At 42.2% G+C, this 24,680-nt stretch overlaps 4 protein-coding genes across 9 annotated transcripts in view; all 4 read right to left on the reverse strand.

The window, feature by feature from the left end:
- LOC146496538 (signal-induced proliferation-associated 1-like protein 1) overlaps positions 1-6,489 on the reverse strand; it is a 37,646-nt gene extending 31,157 nt beyond the window's left edge. For both annotated transcript variants that reach the window (XM_085143667.1, XM_085143665.1), the window contains exon 1: positions 6,126-6,489. The gene's annotated coding sequence lies outside the window, so the exon portion shown is untranslated. The remainder of the gene's footprint in view (positions 1-6,125) is intronic.
- A 1,503-nt stretch (positions 6,490-7,992) lies between these two features.
- Positions 7,993-9,762, reverse strand: gpx2 (glutathione peroxidase 2). Its single transcript, XM_085143706.1, has 2 exons — positions 9,130-9,762; positions 7,993-8,775 (listed from the first exon to the last, which is right to left on the reverse strand). Exons 1-2 carry the CDS (start codon positions 9,496-9,498, stop codon positions 8,422-8,424), a joined length of 723 nt encoding a protein of 240 aa, XP_084999832.1. The 5' UTR covers positions 9,499-9,762; the 3' UTR covers positions 7,993-8,421.
- Positions 9,763-9,881: 119 nt separating this feature from the next.
- Positions 9,882-16,515, reverse strand: LOC146496540 (ras-related protein Rab-15-like). Of its 4 annotated transcripts, none has more exons than XM_085143709.1 (7): positions 15,783-16,515; positions 13,270-13,330; positions 13,123-13,183; positions 12,985-13,044; positions 12,706-12,795; positions 10,890-10,955; positions 9,882-10,807 (listed from the first exon to the last, which is right to left on the reverse strand). In XM_085143709.1, the coding sequence occupies exons 1-7, from the start codon at positions 15,904-15,906 to the stop codon at positions 10,652-10,654; spliced, it is 618 nt and encodes a 205-aa protein (XP_084999835.1). In that variant the 5' UTR covers positions 15,907-16,515; the 3' UTR covers positions 9,882-10,651. The 4 variants fall into 4 exon arrangements, with proteins under 4 accessions (XP_084999835.1, XP_084999834.1, XP_084999837.1 ...); XM_085143708.1 differs by having other exon boundaries at positions 12,967-13,044; XM_085143711.1 differs by lacking the exon at positions 10,890-10,955.
- A 129-nt stretch (positions 16,516-16,644) lies between these two features.
- LOC146496541 (protein max-like) lies at positions 16,645-23,415 on the reverse strand. 2 transcript variants are annotated; one of them, XM_085143713.1, is made up of 4 exons: positions 23,224-23,415; positions 20,311-20,418; positions 18,018-18,156; positions 16,645-17,912 (listed from the first exon to the last, which is right to left on the reverse strand). In XM_085143713.1, the coding sequence occupies exons 1-4, from the start codon at positions 23,257-23,259 to the stop codon at positions 17,728-17,730; spliced, it is 468 nt and encodes a 155-aa protein (XP_084999839.1). In that variant the 5' UTR covers positions 23,260-23,415; the 3' UTR covers positions 16,645-17,727. The 2 variants fall into 2 exon arrangements, with proteins under 2 accessions (XP_084999839.1, XP_084999840.1); XM_085143714.1 differs by having other exon boundaries at positions 18,018-18,141; positions 23,224-23,412.
- Positions 23,416-24,680: the final 1,265 nt, after the last annotated feature.

The following is a 24,680-nucleotide window of genomic DNA, read 5'->3' on the forward strand; positions in this document are numbered from 1 at the left end:
ATGCCTGCAATGTTTGGAAGTCATCCACTGCCCTGTCCTCTCACATCCTCTGCCTGATTGCACAGGTAGCAAACAAGCTGAATCACAGAGAGATGTGGAAAAAGGAATCCTGATAAGATCGCCCTTACCACAGTAAAGAAAAGCACATTTATTTATCACAAAGGCAGAAAACAATCATAGCATGGATAACGCAACGGCAACCTTGTATCTATTGCTGGAACAGACACTGAATCAGTTAGGAAAAAAGGATGAAAGCAGTGTGACACAGTCACAGCAGATACTCCGAGGGGCTGAACTCGCATTTATAGAATTATGTAGATTCATTTTAAATGGTTTGTCTGGGCATGTTGTAGCAAAGTGCTTTTAAAAGAAGCGGTGCAGTTCTTACAGTGTGATTAAGCAGGTTGGGGGAGGCTGGGACCTTGCTGAGCCAACTTGAGAAACATGACCTCCACAGCAACAGCAGAACTGACCACGGCCTATTTAAAAAGCCCACAGAGAATGTAATCTAATCTACCATAAGTTGCTCTGTGCATCCTCTTCAGTTAATTTCCCTCAGTCAAACGGATCTTTCAATCGATCAACAGCTGTTTAGCCCCTAAGCATGCCTCTGCAGCAATAAGGAAATGCCCATAAACTCATTAAATTACACAAATTGATGACTGGGATGTATTGCAGCAGTACGGATTTTACCACAGACAAACATATGACGGACACAATGGAACCTTTAGCTGAGAGAGCAGTGGGTAAAAAGGAAAATACAGCCAGTCATCCTGGAGTGCCAAAGTCAAGGTGAAGGCTTGATTAATAGCCCCTTACACTGGTATCTCCTCTGAGACCACTGCTAGTGCACAAGATGTCCACAGTTTTATAATTAGCCCTTTTAAGTTGAAAAATAAGGATTAGTTCTTGCCAGATAAGCATTTTACTAAGGTAACGGCAATGTGATGCAGTCAGTACAAAGGACATGGGTACTTCAGTACAACACAGAGATGGCAACAAAGGAAGACCTTCTTGTTGTTACTCTCACGGGAAAGCTCAGGGGATTCTCTGGGATATCTCTCAAGAAGCCTTGCTGACTGTGCTGTCCTCTCAACCCCCTCACAGCTTGCAGGGCAGTCTAATTTCCGAACTGAAGGCAGGTATGCTTCAGTAATCAGGAGGTCAGAAATGGCAGGTAGCTTCTTGATGCACAGTTGAGCAGCTGTGAGGTTCGATGAAGACTCAAATTTCAACAACAGCAACAGCAGCAGCGTGCAAAGTTATACATGTAAACCGTTTCCAGTCATTGATTTGGGCACGTGTCCAGTGCACGGCCCAGTGCACTTCCAGTCCAATTACAGTCAGGCCACAAAGTTAATCAATTCATACAGTCATTTGGACTACGATAAGTCAGCTAGTGTTGCATAACAGTGGTGCCCTGCTAAATCACACTCTGCCAAAAGAAAAAAAAAATCACAGTGCAAACCTGCACAGCATGCTGCTCCTGCTGCTGGCTTGTACTGCACCACATCCAGCCAGCCCTGCAACTGGAGTTTTAACCTATTATTGAGCCAGTCTTATGCAAACCGCATTTAACTACAAACAACAGCTCAGGGAGGAGGGTTTCTAATGCTTTTGTTCCCCCTGATGCCGTATTGTACAGCCCCCCCCCCCCCCCCCCCCAAAAAAAAATACAAGTAAATTAACATCTGCTCAGCTAATCACACAGTGTCAGGCACTTGTCCCAGTAATTGTTCTGTTTTGATTTTGGTGTACTGATGAAGACTGAAGCTTTGTGTGAGCCCCTCATTTGCACCTTTCACTATGTTTTTCTAGCTCCTGCTGGGCATTTGAACACATTTAGCCTTCTAGGATCTTTTGAAAGTGAGGCAGGAGTTGGACATTTAGGACACCAAACTAAAAATTTGTCCAGTTGTATATGTTCGCTTTGTCAGTAGCAAACAAGCCACTTCTGACTTCCTCCTTATCAGTATTCTACTCGAGTGTATGTACCGTGTAAACACAAGCAAAGCAGCGACTTCACCTTACCTCCTCCCAGTGCCGATAAAGACAACTGCTGATCTAAGCACCAGAGCCATTGAGGGACTGAAAGAAGTGGCCAGCGTAAGGTGACATATTCAACTTCAAGAATGTCTATCAAACATAGCACATCCCAGCTTTCAGTTTCAGCTGAATTCTTTGAGTTGCAAAGCTAGCCTGGCCGGGTATCCAGGAATACATCAATGAAATACACAGGAAACAGGCAGTGAGAGAGGAAAGGCTGGGAAAGCAGCCATGTTTGTTATTAACCAGCTCTATCTGGCCTTTGCACCTGGAGCAACATGGAAAAATACTATGGCCTATTTTATCAGAGAGCATACTATTGCACCCCGGTTAGACTATTTACAACATATATTTATATTTATAGAGAGAGAGAGAGAGAGAGAGAGAAAGACTTACAGTATTTGCTCATTATAATATTGAGTGAGGTACTAAAAAATATATATATATTACAAGACAAGTGAGTAGGACATTCTCCTGCACGCTTCAGTCAGTCCACTTGAGGCTATTTATCTAAAAAGTCATCTGAACTTTACAGACTGAGCCTTTGGTCCACAGTGGTCTCATTCTTCCCTCTCAAACAAGAGCAGAAAATCAACTCACAGAGTGGAAAGAGATTCCCTGGTTCCTAAAGCAAAGGATGTGGAATTTTGGAACCATATGAGAAGAGGGGAATTTCGGTACAGGAAACAAAGCACAACACGGACTACAGCAAGCGTTCCTCAACTGGTGTTGTTAAATAGAGTTCTGGGGCAAACCGTACGCAGCGTTTTGTTGTGCCAGCATTCCAGTTTTACTACACGTCACATGGTAAAAGGCTCCTGAACACAATAATACGATCGTAAACATGAACAAGAATGAGGATAAGCTGATCAGACCTGTCTACGTATTGAGATCTGTTCTGAGATCAGCCGTGGCAGAGCCCTTGCGCATTCCTGCCTGCTTCTCAGATTTCGGTCCACAGGAGGGGGGACAACGGCAGAACCTCTGCGGTTTTTGTACGTGGAATTATTTTCCAAAGCTGCCCACATAGTCTCTGTATGAGGCTCGGGCCTGCAGCTCTGCTTGATGTTTGGATTCTTCTCTGAGTCGGAGTTCTGTAATCCATTCCAGAGAGAGTGTGCAGGCCAAAAAGAGACAGTGTAGCAACTGGCAGACATGTCGAGACAATACCAAGCACGTCGCTGCTGTGTGGCAGCGGAGATAGCCTGCAGCAACACATCATCATCAGAATCCCTAGTTTTCATTATGGAACATTTCCCTTTTTTTAAGTGGTTGTTTACCAATCCTTCTTCTTATTTTTTAAAAACTTTCTCATCTCTGTCCCACGTCAGACTATTTTCAGCCTGTGTGTGAGGTTCGATGGGAGCAGAAAAGGGGAATTACACAGCGTCTGATCTCGGCATGACTGTGGGTTTTGGTTTGGGTTTGAGAGTTGGAAGCAGGATGACAGAAACCAGAGAGGTCTCTTTAGTTTATGAATGCAGTGTATATTGTAACAGACCACCAAACGGAGACCAAACCCTTCAGTCAAGGTCAGAGCCTAGCCAGCTTGCAACATCTTCCACCTGTCCCACCGCTCAGCCTCCCAGGGTCGGCGATCTCCCACACCAATAATTACAGTGCGTCCAAACCGCTGCACATTTTTGCGAGGTCAGAAACTTTGCGTCAGGTGGGATGGAGAAGGGAGTGATTTCCTCTTTGTCTGGACCCATTTACTCTGTGACAGAGCTCTGAAAGGGGATTACATCATCACTATTGTGGCTTCCGAGCCCTCTGCTTTCCTCCGCCGGGTGGTATAAAGTGGACCGTCCCATCCAGACAAAGACAGAGCATTCCAACAGTTTAGCAAGCAGGAAATTCAGACCCACAGTCACACCTCATTAAAGTCAAACTCATCAACCTCTCAGTCACCAGCAAAAAAAAAGACACTCATTCTGAAGAATCATCAGAGGCCATGTTACCATCAGATCATTTGACTTCTGACTATGAGCTGACTAATACCAGTCAGACACTTCACTCGTAAAAACTGAGGAAGCTTCCCCTTTCTTTTTCTTTTTTATTTTGTCAAATCTGTTACAAAAGGTTCTGTCAAAATCCAGGAAAAAGTGACTCATGTAGGAGGGAAAAAAGAAAAAAAAAATCAGCCTTGTAACTGACATTGACCACATTGGTACACCACCTTTTATCCAGGGATGCATCTCAAGGTCTGTTTATTTTGCTGTCCAGTGAGAGGTGTGTGCGCAGGCGTCACAGTCTCAGAAATGACTTTGTGACGGTAAGAGTCACCACACCACAATGAATAGAGTTCAGTCAGTATCTACTTTAAGAGCGCTGATGCACTTTGAACCTGAGCATTAATGAAAAAATAATAATAATACTAACCTCATCTTTCTTTGTATAATATAAACAGTTAATTTAAGCATGTTATGAAGATCACTTAGCATATCTGCAGCGCATACATTCCAGAGTAACAAATTATAAATCAGCACAATGCTCCTCTTGTTGTTCCCTTTTATCTTTGCTCAAACTATTCCCTCCGAGCCAATGCACAGGAGACAATGATAACATAAGCTCAACTTAGCAACAGGAAGCATCCTTGTGTGAACGTGCGGGCACGTTATAGAAAAGACCCTACTGCGAATGAAGAACACCAACAATTGTTGTGCGAGAGATGCAACACAAAGTGAAAATAGCAACACTGTCCTCCAGTAATAAAACAAGGGGAGGACTACGTATGCTGATAAGGAACATGAGAAGCAGAGACTCTGCTAAACAAGCAGAGTTATCTTTGTGCATCTATTCTGAAAGTAGTCTCACCCAAATCTTTGGGCAGATCTTATCAACTGAACTAGCCTCTCATCCCCAAATGAACCGTAACAGGCCCACACAGTGAAAGAAATAAAACAGAGCAAGTATTTTTTTTCCCCATCCAACAACATAATTTTCATCTTCTATAATAAAAATAACACTAGAAAAAAGCAAGAAGCAATCCAATGTATTTGCAGAAGGCCAAAAAGGCACAAAACTGAGAGTAACTAAGCAGTAAAAGTGGAAGTGAAGCTGTATGATCAGTCATGCCAGCCACAGTGGCTCAGCTAAGCTTATCAAGAATGCTAAAAATCCCAGATCCCCCAAAACCAAACAACAAAGTTTCCCCTTTTTTCATCTGACTCAAGTTGTCCAACTGCAATAAACACTGCTTCTGTAACACACGCTCACACACCATGATTCAGTTATGAGCAGCCACCCCTCTATTGTATTTAATTCCCTACCTGCTTACTTGTAACTGTTTCACTGTAGTTGATATTTTGTAAAATATGGCCCCCTCTGGACACAACGCTGCCCTGTGAAAGTAAACTCTGAAAGGTTAAGGTCTGTTTGTCTCTGTCAAAACAAAACTCCCAGCCCTTCATTACCAGATCTTTCCTATTCACACACGCTGCTGCCACCACTGCACTGGTGTGCATGCCCTCTGTATTCCAAAACAGCCTATGTGAGAACAGTTGGACACAGAGGCTGGAGTGCACTCCACACATCCACATCAGGCAGAAATAAACTGATAATCTCATCAAGAATGGCACTGGATACTCAGTGTGGAGGGAGGGGGGCATGACTTGCAGAGAGCCCTGGTGGCCTAATCTATACAAGCAGATGCTGAGCCAGGGCAGGCTGTAAACAAATCTCTCAAGACAGATGTGGCAATCACCTGGTGCCTGACAAGCCTTCTCGTGTGGCAACAACGCGGGATAGGCCACCTCGGAATTTTTTTTCCGGGTGGTGACAGACGTATATCCTCCAGTATGAAACGATGTGGCTTGAACGATGCCACCTGTGAATCGCAGAGAACAATGCCCTTGACATACACGGCGACGCAGCGGATATGTTTTGACAGCCACCCTGATAGCCTCACTTCGCCTCACCACGCCAGCCCCATTAGTTCTAATAACAATAATAATAACACTAGCACTGCGCACTGGCTTTCCCCCTGCACCTTCACACAGCACGAGGATGTGCTTTGTCCTCCTCACACAGATGTTAGGTGCAGGCACCCCCGCGCATGACTTCGTAACGCCACTCACCTTTTCTCATAGTGGTTGTCACACAACACGAAGCAGTTTTGCTTTTCTTTCTTTCCTCTCCTTCCTTTTGTTTCAACTCGTAACAAGGTGCTCCAAGTCCGAGACACAAACTACGCAGCAGCTCTGTTGGCTGCCCTCGCGGGGGGGGACGACGACACAAAAAAACCCGTGCTGGCTCCGGTTCAGACCGAGGACGGCCCGACGTCTTCCTCTGAACAGCAACTTGGAAGTTTGATAGAAAGTTACGGCTTTGCCTCGCTGCGGTATGCAGCTGCTGGAGGGATGAGATCATTCAGGCAGCCTCCCCTCTCCCTTTCTCTCCCTCTCCCTCTCTTTTCTGCCCTGGAGTCTCGCGAGAAGGCTTAGCGGGGGGAAAAGCAAACGTTGCCGTGGCAACAGTCCTCACCTGTAGTGAGTGGATGGTCAGAGGGGAAACGAAGAAGTCTCACTCTGCTTCAAGTGACCCCAGGTTAAAAAGTACGCAGTTTATTCAATAGCAGATGAAACTTGTCATGTTTTAGCCCAAAAGTCTTTAAGCTCGCTCCAGTTACACCGCTCGTGCATGTTTACTGCTGCGGAGTTTAATGTAAAACAGACAATTAAGGCCATTAGGTTTGACCTTTGAACCATTATCTAAATCGACTACAGTTTCAATTGTTTCAAATCATCAGTCAAATCTGATTGGTTAAACAAAAAGCCCTTTTGAGTTTATGACGTATCCACGTTGCAAACTGTGTATTGCGACCTACAGCCCACTGTTGCAGGGTCAGTGTGCAATTTTAAAAGCATTTAATTGAATTGGAAAGCCATAGGAGTCCATATTTTTCTTAGTGTGTTCAGAGCTTTTACTAAAGCTGTCTTTAAACAAACTTAGGAATGCCTGCTGGAGACAGATTTTTCACGTTGATGTACGCACTACGGTCACTTGGACAAAATATACATAACAATTTGACGATTTGAGTGAGCCCTGCGACAGACTGGCGACCTGTCCAGGGCGTACCCCGCCTCTCGCCCTATGATAGCTGGGATAGGCTCCAGCGCCCCCCGCGACCCTGAAAAGGATAAGCGGAAGCGAATTGATGGATGGATGGATAGAGGGAGAGTGAGTCACCTGTTGAAAATAACTGATCTTCGGTGATATTTTTCTGCAAGCTGTGAGTAGATGGGAGCAGTGTAGAGGGTTTAAGGAGAGGCCCCTTGCGCTGCTCCTCTAATATTTGCTTCTCCCCAACAGGCGTGAAGCTTTTCCTTGCAGTCACACTTAGGGAAATCAAATGGCCTGGCGCATCACGACAGCATGGATATGTAAATATAATATGCAACGAGACTAAGTATTACAGCCACTATAAGTGGAAGTAAAACCCGTGAAAAGTATCACTTTAGTGTTTCTAAATGTACCCACCTGCCATGAGGTCACCGTGTGGCCTGTTGTGCTGACGTAGATGTCAGCATATGTTCACAAAGCCCTGCGCGAACCTGCAAAGCAGGCCTTGCAAACAGTGCAGACTTTGCATAAAAAGCTAAAGCTGCATGGCAGGTCATAACACAGCTAACGAGGTCACTGTTTAACCTACATGGATGACTTTGGGTTTGTCTTAAGGTGTCACTGTAGTGATAAAGCATTCATGTAGCTGCATGGTCTCAGCATGTTTTTACTTTAAAAATGTAGGTCTGGAAAATTAGTGTGGGAGGCTCTGAGATAATTTTTAAAAGGGATTCATCGGGCAAGAGGATGCATAATTAGAAGATTGCGCTGTGAATTATTTGAAAGGGTGTTTCAAATAATTCCACATCCTCCCCAGTGTATTTAAAGCTTCATTATTATGCCTACTCCAGCTCTATTTCGGTCGTGCTTACATCAGTGGAGCGCATCTTTATGTTTATATATGGTCCAATTAAAAATCACACCTCAGTGGGAGACGAATTGGGTTTGAAGGTTTTATTCCAATGCAAACATTATGTGTGTGTGATGAATGTTAATTCACGAGAGAAGTTTAGGATTAAATCAGCAGCACCATCTGCTGGACGAACAGGAAAAGAACAAGAAACAAAAGGATGTGATAAAAAAAAAAAAATCAAAGTGATCATTTGCCTCATGCATAATGTACATATATGTAAACTTTTAACTACACTGTTCATTCATCCACAACTGTTAAGCACTTATAAGGCCTCCGATGATATTCCCTTATTCTTTTTTAGAACATCACCCTCATTTAATAAGACTCAACGGTGTGGAGGACAGCATGACAGCTTTGAGAGTTATGGATGAGAAGTCATTAAGAGATGGAGGCTATTCTTAGGTCTTAGTTAATCTTAGCAGTCTTTGAATGTCAGGCTCTATGTCAATGGTGGGGAATTTTTTGCTGTATCGCTTAAAGGGTTCTCCCTCTGGCCCAATGAGGAACTTCTCAAAGTTCCAGGAGATATCCGTCCTGCTGATGGGGCTCCAAACCAGAAATTTGGGGTCCTGAATGAGAGAATTTGGGTCGTCATCGGGATAGGGGAGTTTGTCTTTCAGATAGGCGAAAACTGGGTGGGTGTTTGTTCCATTGACGTCACACTTCTCGAAGATGGTAAAGATGGGCTTGAAGCCTCCGCCTGGACGCACGTGCTGCAGTGAATTCAGGATTTCACCATTGGTGCAGTTCTCCTGCAGAACACAAGCATTCATTGGTTTCACTATGATAGCGAAGATGTTTAAAATCCTACTTCAGTATCAAACCATCAGTACCAGATACAGTTTGCACACTATTAAATGATGCAATTCCTGTAACTTGCTTTAGGAAAGAGTAAATACACTAATGCCAATAATACAAGTCAGACTTTAACTGAAACCTGACCCAGGTAGGATCGGGAAAAGGAAAATGTCTGTGAAGTGGTATTTATGTATTTGAAACAGAACTGGAAATTTTACTGTAGATTTTAACAATATCACATAACTGGTTAATGAAGTAACACATTTTAGAGGTTTTTAAGTGACTTCAAACTCCGCTGCTGAACTCACCTGATAGCCAAACTGATTGCAAGGAAAACCCAGGACCACCAGCCGATGGGGGTACTTGCTCTGCAGCTGGTTGAGCTCGCTGAAGTCCCGGGTGGTGGTTCCTCAGAGCGAGGCCACATTCTCTATGAGGACCACCCGTCCTCTGAAGACGTTGAAGTCCACCGAGTCTCCCTCCAGCGTGGTGGCCCTCAGGTCGTAGAAAGTCTTCGCGATGAACGTCATCTCGTCCTCTGGTTCTGCCACAGTAGAGGCAGAGGGGATCTCGAGCTGCCTGTATCCAAGCGCTTGGTCACCTGATTCATTTAGGGCAGAAAGTTGCCTTTGACAAGGATCAAATGGCCCTGCGGGAAAGTGATCTCCATCTGCCATCCTATATTCTGAAGAAGTCCGAAATAGATTAATGTAACTAATTGTATCTTCTTATTAGGATAAGATTTTAAAAGTTTTATCAAGTAAACTGACTTTCTTGAATGTAATTATATTCTCAGAGTGTTTTAGGGATAAAACTTGCACGTGCTACCCTACTTTACGGCATCTCTGTGACATGTATCAGTTTTCTCTGTCATCAAAAATTTAACATGATCCCCCGTCTTTCACAGAGGGTGATTAAAAATGAATGAATCTGTCTGAACTCTTTCAGGACTTGACTTCACTCCTTGCATTCTAATGTAATGACTCAGCAAGGTCCCGACACATCTCATTAGCTTTAATATGAAAACTTTAATTTATTAACCCGTACAGTGGTTTTGTTATTTTTCTTTTGTAACAACCTGCACATATCATTTTTTTAAAAATTACATACAAGTGGCAAATTGGCAGAGCCTGAGTACATTACTTCAAAGAGCGGTAACACTCCTTTAGCACACAATGCCAATCACATTTGTAATGCAAATGCACACATTCGTGATGATAATGCATGAGCAAGCATTCGAGGTCTTCGAACATGGCACGATAGAGTCTCCGTCAAAGGAGGATAGTGAATTATGTAAATAACTCCACCCCTGCTGGGTTTGAATTTCGAGGCGTAAATAATTCAGCTCTGTCCTCCGGCTTCTTCATCATTGCCTCCATCCTCTTCCTCCGCCCTCCTCAAATAAATGATTGTTGATTTGAATCCACAATTCACCTACAGCACCAACCAAATTATTCTATTTAAAAAAAAAAAAAAAATTAACAAAATGTGATGAACAAGTGACGAAGCAGGTGCTCGGTGCAAACCTGTATTTTAAAGGAAGAAATTGTGGGTATGGATAGTTTTATTACACAAAACCGTGTTCTCCGGGAACCTCACCAGCTTTAAGATTCAGTGATCATGGAACAAAATTGGCCCTCTGCTGGTAGCTGCTTCTAAATGCATTTAACACAGTGTGATTAAAAAAAAAAAAACTTACAAAAAGTGAAACCCCTTCATTAAACCCCTGGGGCAGCAAGTCACCGCATCTACAAAGAGGGCAGAGGGGGAGCGAATCAAGTCAGAACGCCTTCAACTATAAGCTGTGGCACCATGATGGCCGTCTTGTTTCTAACAGGCGCAGCTCCTCTGAGGACAGTGAGGGACTGTGCTCTCTTTGTCTTCCTCCAGATCTGCCTTATCCAGATAGCTGTCCAGAGATCCCAACAGGTGGTCCACGTCCCTCTTGTGAGCCTGTAGCACGAGTTCTGTCAGACGTTCGAATGACTGGAGGAAGAAGGAAGAAAGAAAACAAAAGAATGCGGCGGGGAATTACCCAGAAAAAAATGTTGCCAAGAAAATCCACTACCTCATTGATGTTGATATTCTTGGAGGCACTGGTTTCAAAGAACTCCATCCCATAGGATCCTGCTAACTACAGACAATTGAAGTGCATTCTTTTAGAAATAATAAAACTATTTTATACCATTTTTCTCCAAAACTATATAAATATAATTTAAAGAAATCAATTAAATGCAAAGGCGATACTCTGGCACAATAATACTGATTAAACAGCACAGGGTGTCAACAGTGTGAAGATTTATACATATTATGCACTTGCATGGATGTAGGTGTATCCTTCAGGCTTTGCTGTGTGCTGTGTTAATATTATAACATGCAGTAAGAAGTTTATAAAAAGTTCATCTTATTTAGCGATATGATATTTTGTTTAAAATTCACTAAATATTTTAAACGTGGGAGGAAGCATTTGTCTGTCTCAGCCTATCCAGTTGAACAGTATTCTATTTTAAGAGACATGCTGGTATCAGCCATTAGTTTTTGGAAGCTGGGACTTTGATAGTAGTGCCTCTAAAAGCCTTTTCTCCCTGAAATAAGTTATGCTACAACCATATTGCATATTTTCTCAATAAAAGTTCTTCTCCAATATGCAAGTCTTTTTTTAAAACCTCAAAAATAAAGTCAACATTATTCCCAACATGAGAGCAGCGAATGCGTCTAGTATAACTGAATATTTTGTAGTATTTAGTATCTATGTCTGTGAAGGTTCTCAGTCATCCAGGTCATCGTGGTCAAAGGAGCTTGCAAAGAAAAGCGTCTGGACTTCTTTAAGTTACTTGAAGACGTTTCACCTCTCATCCGAGAAGCTTCTTCAGTTCTAAGGTCAAATGGTGGAGAGTCCCAGATATAAACCTAGTGGGAGTATCCCCCCACAGAGGGACAAAAGGACCCCCTGATGATCCTCTAATCGCCTGAGCCAAGGTGTGAAACTGGGTGTGGGTCCCAATCAGCCAGAGTTTCGGGTGAGTTCATTGTGAAACCTGGCCCCACCTCATCATGCAAATTCCTGAGGTCAGATGGCCCAGGATGTGAGTGGGCGTTAAGGCGTCTGGGAAGGGATCTCAAAACTGGATTATATCCCACTAGGTTTATATCTGGGACTCTCCACCATTTGACCTTAGAACTGAAGAAGCTTCTCGGATGAGAGGTGAAACGTCTTCAAGTAACTTAAAGAAGTCCAGACGCTTTTCTTTGCAAGCTCCTTTGACTATTTAGTATCTAGATGGTCCTGGTCTGTGTGAAGAGCTCGGAGGAACGTTCATTTTGATGAATGACATTTGGCCGTAATTCATCGTCTAATTTAACAGGGTCAGAAAGAGTTCATATTGGTGTTTCTACAACACGAACAACTACTCATCACACAGAAGATCTGTACAACCGTCCGGATTTTATTTCAAAGCGTTTTAAAGTCTTCACCGTGTCTTTGTGGTAAAAAGGCCTGAGGCTGTCTGAGCAATAGAAACAACTAAGAGCCTGCCAGCACAGAGATAGTTGTGCGCACACTTCTCGAATCGAGCTGCCAAGTTGCCCGACAGACAGGTTGAATTTGTATGCAGTGTGTGGATTGTTTGTGTAGACTGTGTTTCGAGCTGATCTGGCAGCTTAAGTGACATTTATGAAACGCACAAAGCTTTCCAGCGCAGGTATTACAGTAATCATCATCAAGTTTAAGGAAGTTTCCTGGAAGAAACTGGAGGCCACCAGGAGACTGACTTACAATATGGGACTAATGTATATTACGATGTTGAGTACTTAAAACACAATCTCCAAATTAAAATCAACAATATACTAATTAAAGCACAGTGGAAAATAAGGCTCAATCAAACCTTGGTTCCTTGGTTCTTTGACACTTCCCTCCTGAGTGATTCATCACATTTGTTTCCTACCAATATGGTCTCCATTTTTTGGGTAGTATACTAGAAGAAAACAACAACAAAAACTGAAGTCGAGCACAGGGATAGTGGACTTCATCATCCTGTCAGTCACTCTAAGCCACTGATTGTTTAGCAAGCAGCTAAAGTTCAGTCAGCCAGAACACAAATACTGGACAGCTGCGAAGGGCAACGAATGAGTGCTTATTGCCTTACTTCATCCACATCACTGACCCACTTGGCTATGTGCTTAAAGGACAGCTTGTCTGTGATGTCGTAGACAAAGATGACACCCTGCATAAAAAGTGGAAAGAGGACTAAGGAATCAAAGCTGCGTTACAGAAATCTAAGTTTACTCTTGGCTGCTCATACTTGCGCCCTCCTGTAGTACTGTTTGGTGATGGTCTGATAGCGCTCCTGACCAGCTGTGTCCCTGCATGGAGGACCAAACACATATCAGCAAAAGAGCATCACCCATGGCAGCAAGCGTGAATGCAATGAAAGAAAAATGTCACTTACCATATCTGTACTCGCACCTTGGTTCCATCTACCTCCAGTGTTTTCATCTTAAAATCAATTCCTGACCAATACAAAGAAAACGCAAATACAGATGTAAGCTGGGATGCAACCTTCAAAAATACAATCACAAACTGCCAACAAATGTCACTGAGGTTCATTGAGGATTCCTCGGCGATACCGTTATCTAAACAGGTGTAAACGACACTGAAGGATTTCTGTGCTAAGAGACAGAATAAAGGTTTGCAACGTAACTTTGCTGGTTTCTATTCAAGCAGTTCTTTTAATCTACTTCTTATTTAGTTTTTATCATGCTAGCAAAGCCAAAATCCACTCAAAGACAAACATGAATTTCTGATCCTACACTATGTACAGTCATGTTAAAGACTCTCTGCAGTCCTGTGAGGAAGTGTACTCAGATGTACTTAACTGATCATCAGCAAGTGTCATCACATCTATAAAGCCAGAAGTTCTGAAAGGTTTGCTGATCTGTTGCATATCCCAGAAGTGGATATCACAGTACGTTTAACCCAAGTTCAGTGGCAAAAAATGGCAAAAAAAACCCCAACCCTGGAGCTACATCTCAGACCCTACATGCCTAAATTAGCATCCGTCCCAGGGCCAGTTTAGGATCACCAATTTGCCAGCCATGCATGTCTTTGGACTGTGGAGGGAAGGCAAAGAACCTGGAAGGAACCCATGCAGGAACAGAGAGCCCAACCAGCCAGTAGCTTTGAACACAGGACATTCTTGCTGTAAGAGGCTGCAAGAACCCAGATTGTACTAACCATCGCACCACCAATGTCTTTTGGACAAACCAGACCAAGGTGGAGATGTTTGGCCATGATGCACAGCACTACATTTGGCAAAAAACAAACACAGCATATCAGCACAAACCCCTCATACCATCTGTCATGCACGGTGGTGGAGGGGTGATGATCTGGGCTTGTTTTACCTGGGCGCCTTGCAGTCATTGAGTCGACCATGAACTCCTCTGTATACCAAAGTATTCTGGAGCCAAATGAGGTTATTGGCCCGACAACTAAAGCATGACCGAAATTAGCAAATTCAATAGGTTCTGTTATAGTCCAATGTGCCAATAAGCCATGACACTACAACTATGACGACTATACTACTGTCAATATATCTTGCAAGAAAAGATTAATGAAAAGACTGAAGAGATCCTTTCATTTGGCTCATGTGATGGATATTTATAAGATTTTTTGACACTAGTGGCATGATTGAAGTTAGAATAGGAAAGAAGTAGAGCAGGAAAAAAAGGAAACGTGTGATTCTGATCAATTGGACAACTTGGAATCTGTTCTCTGTTTCCTTCTATATTTGGCTCTGCTACATTTAACATTAAACCCTTTACAGTTTTTGTTTTTTTTCTTTCCGTTACGCTGCCACCACACTTTGTGGAATCAATAAACTCTGTGTAATCCAATCCTAACATTGTGCTCATAAAAAAGTTTTCTGTCAGGCATTTCATATGATCATTGACCATAAATACATTTTTGTTGGCGATGCAGCTTCCTAGTCCAGTTTGAGTGAAATGAAGAGGTGCTACTGAATCTGAAAATGCACCTACTTTACATAACAATCAAATCCCGATCTCACTGTTTTCAGTGTCTGTGAATGAGCTCCTCCTGTAGCCCGTTTCTGTCTCGCCTTAAGGATGGCTTTCCTCTTTTTGCAATTGTTCACTTTTATCATGTAAGAATCTGCGTTTATGTAATATATGCAAAGCTGTCCATTCATCCTGCATATCAGTATCCTTTTGTTCCAGCGCTTCTCTCACTGCCTGATGCAGATCTAAAGGCACGGCTGGTGATTTTCTTTTAGCAATGATTTCATCATCAGACACTATTCCAAATATCCAAATCCCATGTAAAGCCTTTCCACTCTGCATTTTCTGGTGAGACTTGACCCTGATTATGCTCCACAGTCTAACAGGTAAAGAGGGTAAACAGGGCCTACCACATTTTGTTCCAACTCATTAGTATGTGACACAATCAGGAAAAGTGGCAGTACTGATATGAAGCACTAATGGCCTCATCAATCCGCAAGTTCCAATCAAGGGGAAAAAATATAAGATAGCATATCAAATAATTTGAGTGCAGTAGAAATAATCGTCTCCCTTCCCATTTCCAGTACGCTCGTGACAGAGACGTACTTTATCAGACCTCTTCTACGTGTCTAACCTTTAATTAAACAAAAACATTACATCTTATACTTTCATTGTGCTTTAGCGTGGGCAACATAAAGCCTTCAAGGCAAACTTTCCCATGTGAGGCTGTTTGAACTTGAGGCCCTTTAATCCTATAAGTAGGCCCACTTTTATATTCTGAACAAATGGGAAAGCTAAAATAAAATGCTCTGAATGTTAAAACCCTGCATCTACATTCATTCAGAGAAAAGAATTTCCCGGTGTTTAACTGGTTCAACCTGTGGAGAAAAAACTGATATGATGAGTTTTGGAGAAAGCTTCACTGAAAACCTGTTGGATGGCTTACCGATAGTGGAAATGTGTGTAGTGTCAAAGTCACTTTCCGTGAACCGGCGCAACATGCAAGTCTTCCCAACCCCCGAGTCTCCGAGCATGAGCAGCCGGAACAAGAAGTCGTACTGTTTAGCCATGACCCAAAACTAAGCGATGATGAAAAAACATGCCTGTCTGATGCGGCGCTTGAAACTGGCTGCTTGTCCTCTGCTTTGGTGACGCGTTCAAGGCCCCTCGGAAACGTTCATGCTGAACTCAAAGAGCGCCACTTGATGCACTTTACAAAGGCAGATGTCTTGGAGCGTTTTTCTAACATTTCTGTGGTTCGTCGTGTGCTTTACTATCACCTTCAAATATTTCAGTAGTACTTCACCATCCTACATGTCGTTCTTGGTTACGCCTGCAATTTCCTACGGCACTGGAAAGCAGCACACAACCTACGTCTTTGAACGTTGTTTCCTGTAGAGGGAGCGTCAGGACACATCACACTGGCCCAAGTCTAAATTCAATATTTAAACAATGATTGATGTCATTTTATGTCGCAAATAAAAGTTTATATGTTCCTCGATGCTCATATTTTCTACTTTATCTCTAAATATGAGTGAAAAGACAAGCACATATATCTCCGTGTGTGATCTAGGAACATTTAAAGGTTTATTTCTACCAAAGTTTCAACAAATCCTTCTTATCATTTACCTTAATTCCATCAGCAAATTCTGATTCTCAAATCCTATTAAACCTGCCAGATTATTGAATTAACTGGCTCTTTAACTAAACCTGCATTTAACACCAAAAAAAGGATGCTGTTGGGGATGCCTAATGTGTAAAAATCAGGCTATTTTTTTTTTTTACATTAAAAACACAGGAGTCACAAATTCATCCAAAATGGATAAAATAGTTTATTTATAGTTTCATAATAAAGGTATGCCTTATCTTGCAAGACAACCATTGGCAGTATGTACAACATACCTGTAATTTCCATGGAATGGAACAAACAAATCTTATAAGGTACACACTAATTTATCTCTGCAAAAAAAAAAAAAAAAGAGAAACATTCCCAGCACAGGCAAATCAAAGGGAAGGCTTTTCTTTGCAGAAACGACACCATTTAAGAGTATACAGTGTTATATACCACACACTGAAAAGGAACTTCCATCGACAAAAATAAAGGACAATGCCTTTAACTGCATTGTGCAACATTCAATATCAATGAGGGGATTTTTTTAACCACAATTTATTTAAAAATATTAAAAATAGAGGAAAATAAATAGCTGAAACTTTGAAATATCAAGCCAAACATAATGGGAGTTCAGACATCAGATTATATAGGTATATAGATATAGGGTAAGAAATTCTTCTTGGTGCATGACTATAAATAGAGGGATTTCTTTGATTACACAACATTTCAAAAGACAAAACTTTAGCCAACTACACAGAATAAGGAGGGCTGCATTTTGCATAACAGACAGGGTTTGTTTTTCCAAAAGCAACTTCACATTCTTTTCTGGAAAAATATTAATATTATTATTATTAAAAGGTAAGGTATTTCTACCCTTACCGTTTGTCAAAAGTCTCACACCTCCACTGGATTGGAGAGGTTGACCAAAACAACCAATAGGGAAAGGTTATTTTTGTAGCTTTACTCAAGTCTTGTCATCTCCACATATATGAATGGTTATTATGAGGTCTGAAAGGCTAAAGTCCTTCAAATCTGCAGAGCTGCCTCAATTTGGGGATTTTTAACTTTGTTGCTGGGCCACGAAAGGAGTGACAGGATGCTTGCCGGAAGGATGAAAGAAGGTAGAAGCGTTTTATACATAATAGCACCTCTCTCACACACGATCTCCACCTCGTCTCCTGGGCTAGCGCAAGAAGGCAGGGCTCAGTGCGGACAGGAAAGAGGAGCTGGGGCTGGTGGGTAAAAAGAGTCTGTCTAAGGAGCCGGGGTCCACCCAAATCTAGCTTAGCTCCAGGCGCAGCTTCTTCCTGTTTGGTATCTCGTCGGATTCTGATTCAGAGCTGGAGTCGGACCCGCCATCAAAAGCGGACACGGCGCTCCCTTTGCGGTTTGTGTACAAGCTGCTATCGGAAGAGTAGTTGGTCTGGAGCTGAGTGTTCCCCTTGGCCTTCTCAAGTGCACGAACTGCAAGTCGTACACAAAGATAGAAACAAACGTTGTTTACGGCATCTGAGATCGAATCCACGTGACAAAAATGTGCGATACTTATTTAACAAGAGCACCCCTTACCCTGCTGCTCCAGCACTGCATTCTGCTTCTTTAGATCGTCAATATCTTGCTGGTGGGTGTGGTTTTTTCGTCTCATGTACTGGATGTACTCCGTGGCTTTGTCTAGAATCTGTGCTCGGGAAGCCTGTTTAACAGAATTCTGTCAAGCCCGTGTGAAAAAGCAGCCAATAAAGTGCATGAATCTGTTATACAAACTTCAGAGTGCAATTTAATCTGGATTAAAATAAGAAGTTAACAAGAACTATTCCAGGAGTCAGCGACCTCGGGCAGATGGGTCAACACTTGTTTTGTAGTACCGTATTAAACCAACAGCGCAGGCTGACCACAAATGTTGATGCCACAACTTTGCCGCAATACAAACTTGAGCAACAGCGATTGTGTTTGTTAGAAATATGCAGTGTTACCACAGTATACAGATTACTAACCAGACTGAAAATCAGTGGCAGTGGGCAGTGATCAATTCAAATGAGAAATTTCTGGTCTAAATCATCTTCAGTATTAATCTGAGGTAAAAGAGTGAGTGCCTGCAGCAATCTGTAAAGGCTCTGTCATTATTTGGGCCTGCATTTCAGTCAGTGGTGTTTGGGATCCTGTCAAAATTCATGGAATTATGAATGCAGAAAACAATCATCAGATATTTTTCCACCGTGCAGCCAACAGCTTCATTTTCCTGCATGACAATGATCCCAAACACACTGCGTACCTGGATAGAAAACAACACAATTACAAGTCGGTGAAGGTTCTCAGTCATCCAGGTCATTGTAGTGAAAGGAGCTTGTAAAGAAAAGCGTCTGGACATCTTTAAGTTACTTGAAGACGTTTCACCTCTCATCCCAGAAGCTTCTTCAGTTCTAAGGTCAAATGGTGGAGAGTCCCAGATATAAACCTAGTGGGAGTATCCCCCCACAGAGGGACAAAATGACCCCCTGATGATCCTCTAATCGCCTGAGCCAAGGTGTGAAACTGGGTGTGGGTCCCAATCAGCCAGAGTTTCGGGTGAGCTCATTGTGAAACCTGGCCCCACCTTATCATGCGAATTCCTGAGGTCAGATGGCCCAGGATGTGAGTGGGCGTTAAGGCATCTGGGGAGGGAACTCAAAACTGGATTATAGATGGCAGAGAGTTGGTGTCGTAAACCACCGCCTCTGTTTAAAGATGGTCGCTCACAGTGGACATAGATGGCTTCTTTCACTCCTCTTCCAAACCATCTGTCCTCCCTGTCCAAAATGTGAACATTGGCATCCTCGAAAGAGTGTCCTTTATCCTTAAGATGCAGATGGACAGCTGAGTCTTGTCCCGTGGAGGTGGCTAAGCTTCTTCAGACCTTAGAACTGAAGAAGCTTCTCGGATGAGAGGTGAAACGTCTTTAAGTAACTTAAAGAAGTCCAGACGCTTTTCTTTGCAAGCTCCTTTGACAACACAATTACAACACTCTCAGTCGTGGATTGGCCTCCCCACAGGCTGGACCTCAACATTATTGAAGCAGTGTTGGATCATCATGACAGCAAATGTAACAAAAGAAAGCCAACATCCAGAGAAGAGCTTTCAATGAACTATTCCTGAAGACTACTATAAGAAAGCTGCCTAAGAGAGTTCAGGCTGTGCTGAAGAATAAAAGCCGTCATACCACATAGTGATTTTCAAGCTCATTAAAACTGTACAGACTCCGTTTTTAACTTACATACTGTACTTTCATGTATGTTTGCACGTGTTTCGTCAGAATTTCCCATTTTCTTAGCAAAATATAAAGAAATGAGGGGTGGCTTTTAGATTTGCATAGCACTGCATATCTATTAACTCCAGGTTGAGCATTAGCAGCTTCAGTTTCACTTGTGATGGCAGACCAGCGCAGGTACAAGTTAAAAGCAAACGAAGATGAAGCAGCTGGGATTCAACACAGTACTACAAATCAGGCTTAACAGAGAAGAAAATGATCTCCATGTTGACACAACAACTGTACATTAACTGCCTTTTGAACTTGAATAGTATTAAATATGAAATGGACAGCATAAGCAGAAACATCACTCTTCATCCAGCATTTATTTGGCAAAGCTGCCAGAGTTTACAGAGCTGCTTGCTTTGACAGCAGTGTCTACAAGCTTGTTAAAATCCACCAACGAGATGAATGATCTTGTGAATTATCAGACACGTCATTGATATTTGGCGAGGCATCTGTTTCTACAAATAACAATTTCCTCCTTCCTCTAGGCATGACAGAGGGATGACGAGCATAGATCCGGATTCTGAGGCACAATATGAATGGTCTATGGCAATATATAGATAGTTTCCTCACCTTCTCCCCTTGTAATGCAGGCACAGAGTCTCGTAAACTGTGAAAGCTGTCTTTAATGTGGTCCCTGCGTTTACGCTCCAGCGCATTGTGATGTGCTCGCTTGTCTGCCTGCAAAGGGGACCGAGAAAGTTTAGGTCATTTACAAAAAAACGACATACGTCCGGTTCTTTAACATACAGAAGTGATTTAAACTGCAGTAAGAGAAGGCCTCATCTTTAGACGGTTATTGCGTGTATCTGTCTTAATATCAATATATGCACACAAGCAGGAACCTGTGCTGGAAGTATTTACAAGGACACGATATGTTTGCTTTGAGGGTTGCACCAGCAAATCTTAGTCGTAACTAAAATTCAACATTAACTCAGTCTCAGCTCTTCCTTTGCCTTTTTTTCTTAACACGGACTGGATGATAGATAAAAAATCCAAATTTGTGTCTTAAAACAAGGTGTTCCTTGGTTCGTGAGTCACTAAGAGTCATGTAAGACCCGTTTGTGGTTAATAACTAGCTTTTAAATGTAGTGATTACAAATATGTGTGAAAATTTTCCAAATGAAGAGATGGGGAGAACATGCAAACTCTATATGGAAAGGCTGCGGCTAGATTTGCACCCAGGACCTGTGTGTGTTCTCCCCATTTCTCTGTGAATGTGAGCGCGAATGGTTGTCTGGCTGTCTGTGTTGGCGCTGCAAAAGACTACCAGTCTGTACCCCACCTCTTGCCCTATGGCAGCTAGAATAGGCTCCAGCTCCCCCATCCACAACCCAGAACTGGACGGATGGGATGTAGATCAGGTAAATTCAAATATTGGTATGGTATTATTGTAGCTTTTTGCTCTTATTTAAATTAACCTCATTCTTATTTTTTAGGGTTTTTTTTTTCTCACTGTTGTATATATTTGATAAAATAAGTCCCTCACTAAGTGAGGGTTTTACTTTAACTATTAACTCACTAACTGTACTATTTTTATTCTTTATCCTGTCGCTGGACTTTCTCTTGTGGGATCAATAGAGTGAGTATCTATCTATCTGGGCGACCGTAGTTCAGGGGGTTGGGAAGCTCATCTTGTAACCGCATTTGATCCCCAGCTCACTCTGTTCTGATCGTTGTGTCCTTGGGCAAGACACTTCACCTACCACCTACTGGTGTTGGCCAGAGGTGCCGATGGCGCAATATGGCAGACTCACTTCTGTCAGTCTGCCCCAGGGCAGCTGCGGCTACACTGTAGTTTGCCTCCACCAGTGTGTGAATGTGAGAGTGAATGAATAGTGGAATTGTAAAGCACTTTGAGGGTCTCGAAAAGCGCTATATAAATGCAATCTATTATTATCTATCTATATCTCACTCATTACAACATATTGCTAGGCCAGATATTAAAGTTAGTATAAAACGGATCATTTTTAATTTAGGTACTGGCAGAGATTAGAAGGAACATTTTACTTTCATTTTCTTTGATATTTAAGAGCAACACTACATGTCAATGGATATCAACGTAAAAATGTAGATTCAAACATGGCAGATTTGACTAAAACTGCTAATATTTCCAGAGCACATAATGTAAAACTACACAAAATGCAAAAGACATAAACATATACATCAAAACAAACATAAACAAAAGACAAATACAAACAATCTGCCTCACAAAGTTAAAGCTTATCACATGAAATATGGATGTGAAATTTGAGCCTTTGCTGAAAACTGTTTTTAGGAAGCATTTCTAAACTTAATGGCTCAGTAGCATTAGATGCACTGCACAATGAGGGCTTATGAAGCCTTACAGTAAATGTATAGGTGGCTCTAATAGGATCTACACTAGAGTTGGAATCCATAGTTCGGAGAAATATGTGGCCATATTTAGGTCATGCTCTCAGAATCATGCTCAATTAAAACACCACATCGCACTTTGGGGTAGGAAAATGCAACTGCTTATTACAACAGGAGGAATTCAAACCTGCACGCACAGTGGGCGTACTGGTACAGTGGCAGAGTGGTTAGTTGTAATGCAACTACAGCGCTGGATTTTTTAGCAAGAAACCACAATTTAACAGGTAACAAGGGCTTGCTGAGAAATACTGAATAAATCGCCGGGCTTATAATCAAGAAAACACAATAACATGACATGAATTCAGTTGTACGACATGAGAACATCGAGTACTGTATTCTCATTGAGCCTCGGTTTGCTGTATTAAATGTGTGTGCCTGACTTAAATCACACGTCAGAGCTAAAGATACAACCAACCACGACATTTCAACCAGCTAGCTGTCAAGTATGCTAACTATACCTAGGTAGACGTGAAGGGATTACCCTTTTATGCAACGAATAAACAAGGGCTGCATTTAGCATCTAAACTAAATAAATAGTAAAAGCATGCGTGGTATAGCCGACAGAACCGTGTTATATTTCTGAAAGGAACATTATGTCCAAGCAAGCCGTCAGTTCACCTCTCAGAAGAGCTGACCTTGTGTCCTGGAAAAGCTTAACGGCTGTTTATGATTTTTTTGTTTATGTTTTTTTTTTTCCATATTTGCAGTTTTAACACAGCGTTTTATTTCAAGTTTTATTGATCACGTGATAGCAGGAATACGGTCCACCAGAACGAGTGATTTAAGTTATAATAGCATAAAACAGCCCTCTTTATTTTGCTGAGCTGCCCCAAACAAACGACAAATGTCGTAGCGAGGCTACCCAACTTATTCACCAGTTCCGTGTGCGACTTTCATTTGAAAGCCAGCAATTAAGAGTTCAAACGCTCCCCCTAACAGCTATCTCCATACAGCCTTCAAAACCTAGTACTAGCCCAGAGAAACCCCCGCTAACTAGCTAGCACAATCAAATAGCATATTTTGAGAGGAATGTGAGTTACTGTGTAGCTAACACACTGGCTAGCTACTTCTAGAGGAAACAAAAAGACATACATCGCTGTCGACTTCGATGTCATCGTTTTCGCTCATTCTTCGATTTAAAAAAAGGTATGAGGGGGAAAAAAGAAATAGAAAGTATAGCAAAAGCTGGAAGCAGATAATAAAACCAAGCACGGAACTCTGCTACGGCAGAGACATGACAACCAACCGCTTCTCCACACGTGATTCGCCTACACACATGCACGGGGAAAACATCTACAGCGCAGGCGCAGTAAAGCAAAGGCCTATGGTAATTGAAGTAACTTGGTCCAACACAAAGCTGATTTGCATATGTCATGTTTTTGGAGCTGAAACTATATTTCCCACAAGTCCGCGGAGTTGGGTCGCCTTCAAAATGCATTTTATCCCCTACAATCACAGCAGCTTGGGAATGAGAAATCTCAGTGTGGTTTCTCAAATAGAACATGATGTTCTTTGTTGTACTGTGGTATATTACAATGGCAGAAAAATGATTTAATTACCTGCTGAATTTGTAAGTTTGCTCCAGTAAAAAGAAATAAACAGCCTCTGATTTTTATGGTAGTTTCTTTGTAACGGAGAGAGGCCGAATATCAACCAAAAAATGCAGAAAAAAATAACACATTACATAAAAGTTATACAATTGTTTGGATGTCACTGAGTGGAATAAGTATTTAATATCCAAGCAAAACATGACTTAGTTCTTGGTGGAGAAATCCTTGTTGGTATGCATAGCGGTAAGACGTTTCCTGTAGTTGGTCATGAGGTTTGCACACATCTGAGGAGGAATTCTGGCCAACTCCCCTTTACAGAAATCCTTTAGGTATCTTGGCTGCTGTTTGGCAGCTTGAAACTTAAGCTCCCTCCACAGATTTTCTACAGGGCTGAGGTGTGGAGACTGGCAAGACCACGCCATGAGCTTAACGTGTTTCTTGTTTAGACACTCCTTTACTGCTTTTGTATGTGTTGGATCACTGCCATGGTGACCCACTCACAGCTCACTATAACATTTCTGAAGGAGGTCTTGATGCATTCTCAATCATCCAGGAAAATAAATCTTCAAAAGTTGATTCTGTTCATCTGGACGTAGCGTTTTCTGGGAGAAACGTTTCGTCACTCATCCAAGTGACTTCTTCAGTCTCAACTGACTGCAGGTTTCCCCAATCTTATAAACAGTACATTTGCACAATGACTGAATGTACTGTTTATAAGATTGGGGAAACCTGCAGTCAGCTGAGACTGAAGAAGTCACTTGGATGAGTGACAAAACGTTTCTCCCAGAAAACGCTACGTCCAGATGAACAGAACCAACTTTTGGAGATTTCTGAAGGAGGTTCTCATCTACATGTCTTTAATTTACATGTCTGTACTTTACTGTGTTTGGAGGAAGAGAAATGATGAGTGTGATCCAAAGAACATCATCCCTCTTCCTCCAAACACAGAGGGTCGAGCACTTTCTCCCACGCCTTTTCTAAATCATTTAGATGTTCACT

This window comes from Neolamprologus multifasciatus, chromosome 19, assembly GCF_963576455.1.
Source record: "Neolamprologus multifasciatus chromosome 19, fNeoMul1.2, whole genome shotgun sequence".
NCBI lineage: Eukaryota > Metazoa > Chordata > Actinopteri > Cichliformes > Cichlidae > Neolamprologus > Neolamprologus multifasciatus.

Bases quoted from the DNA above. Each gene is read 5' to 3' on its own strand.
- LOC146496540 (XM_085143708.1), bottom strand. From the start codon at position 15,906: ATGGCTAAACAGTACGACTTCTTGTTCCGGCTGCTCATGCTCGGAGAC. The intron at 13,184-13,269 runs GTAAGTGACATT...TCCTCCATGCAG, and splicing joins AAGGTGCGAGTACAGATATG to GGACACAGCTGGTCAGGAGC. The intron at 13,045-13,122 runs GTATGAGCAGCC...CTTTTTATGCAG, and splicing joins AGTACTACAGGAGGGCGCAA to GGTGTCATCTTTGTCTACGA.
- LOC146496541 (XM_085143713.1), bottom strand. From the start codon at position 23,259: ATGAGCGAAAACGATGACATCGAAGTCGACAGCGAT. The intron at 20,419-23,223 runs GTATGTCTTTTT...TCCCCTTTGCAG, and splicing joins ACATCGAAGTCGACAGCGAT to GCAGACAAGCGAGCACATCA. The intron at 18,157-20,310 runs GTGAGGAAACTA...CGGGCTTGACAG, and splicing joins CTGCATTACAAGGGGAGAAG to AATTCTGTTAAACAGGCTTC.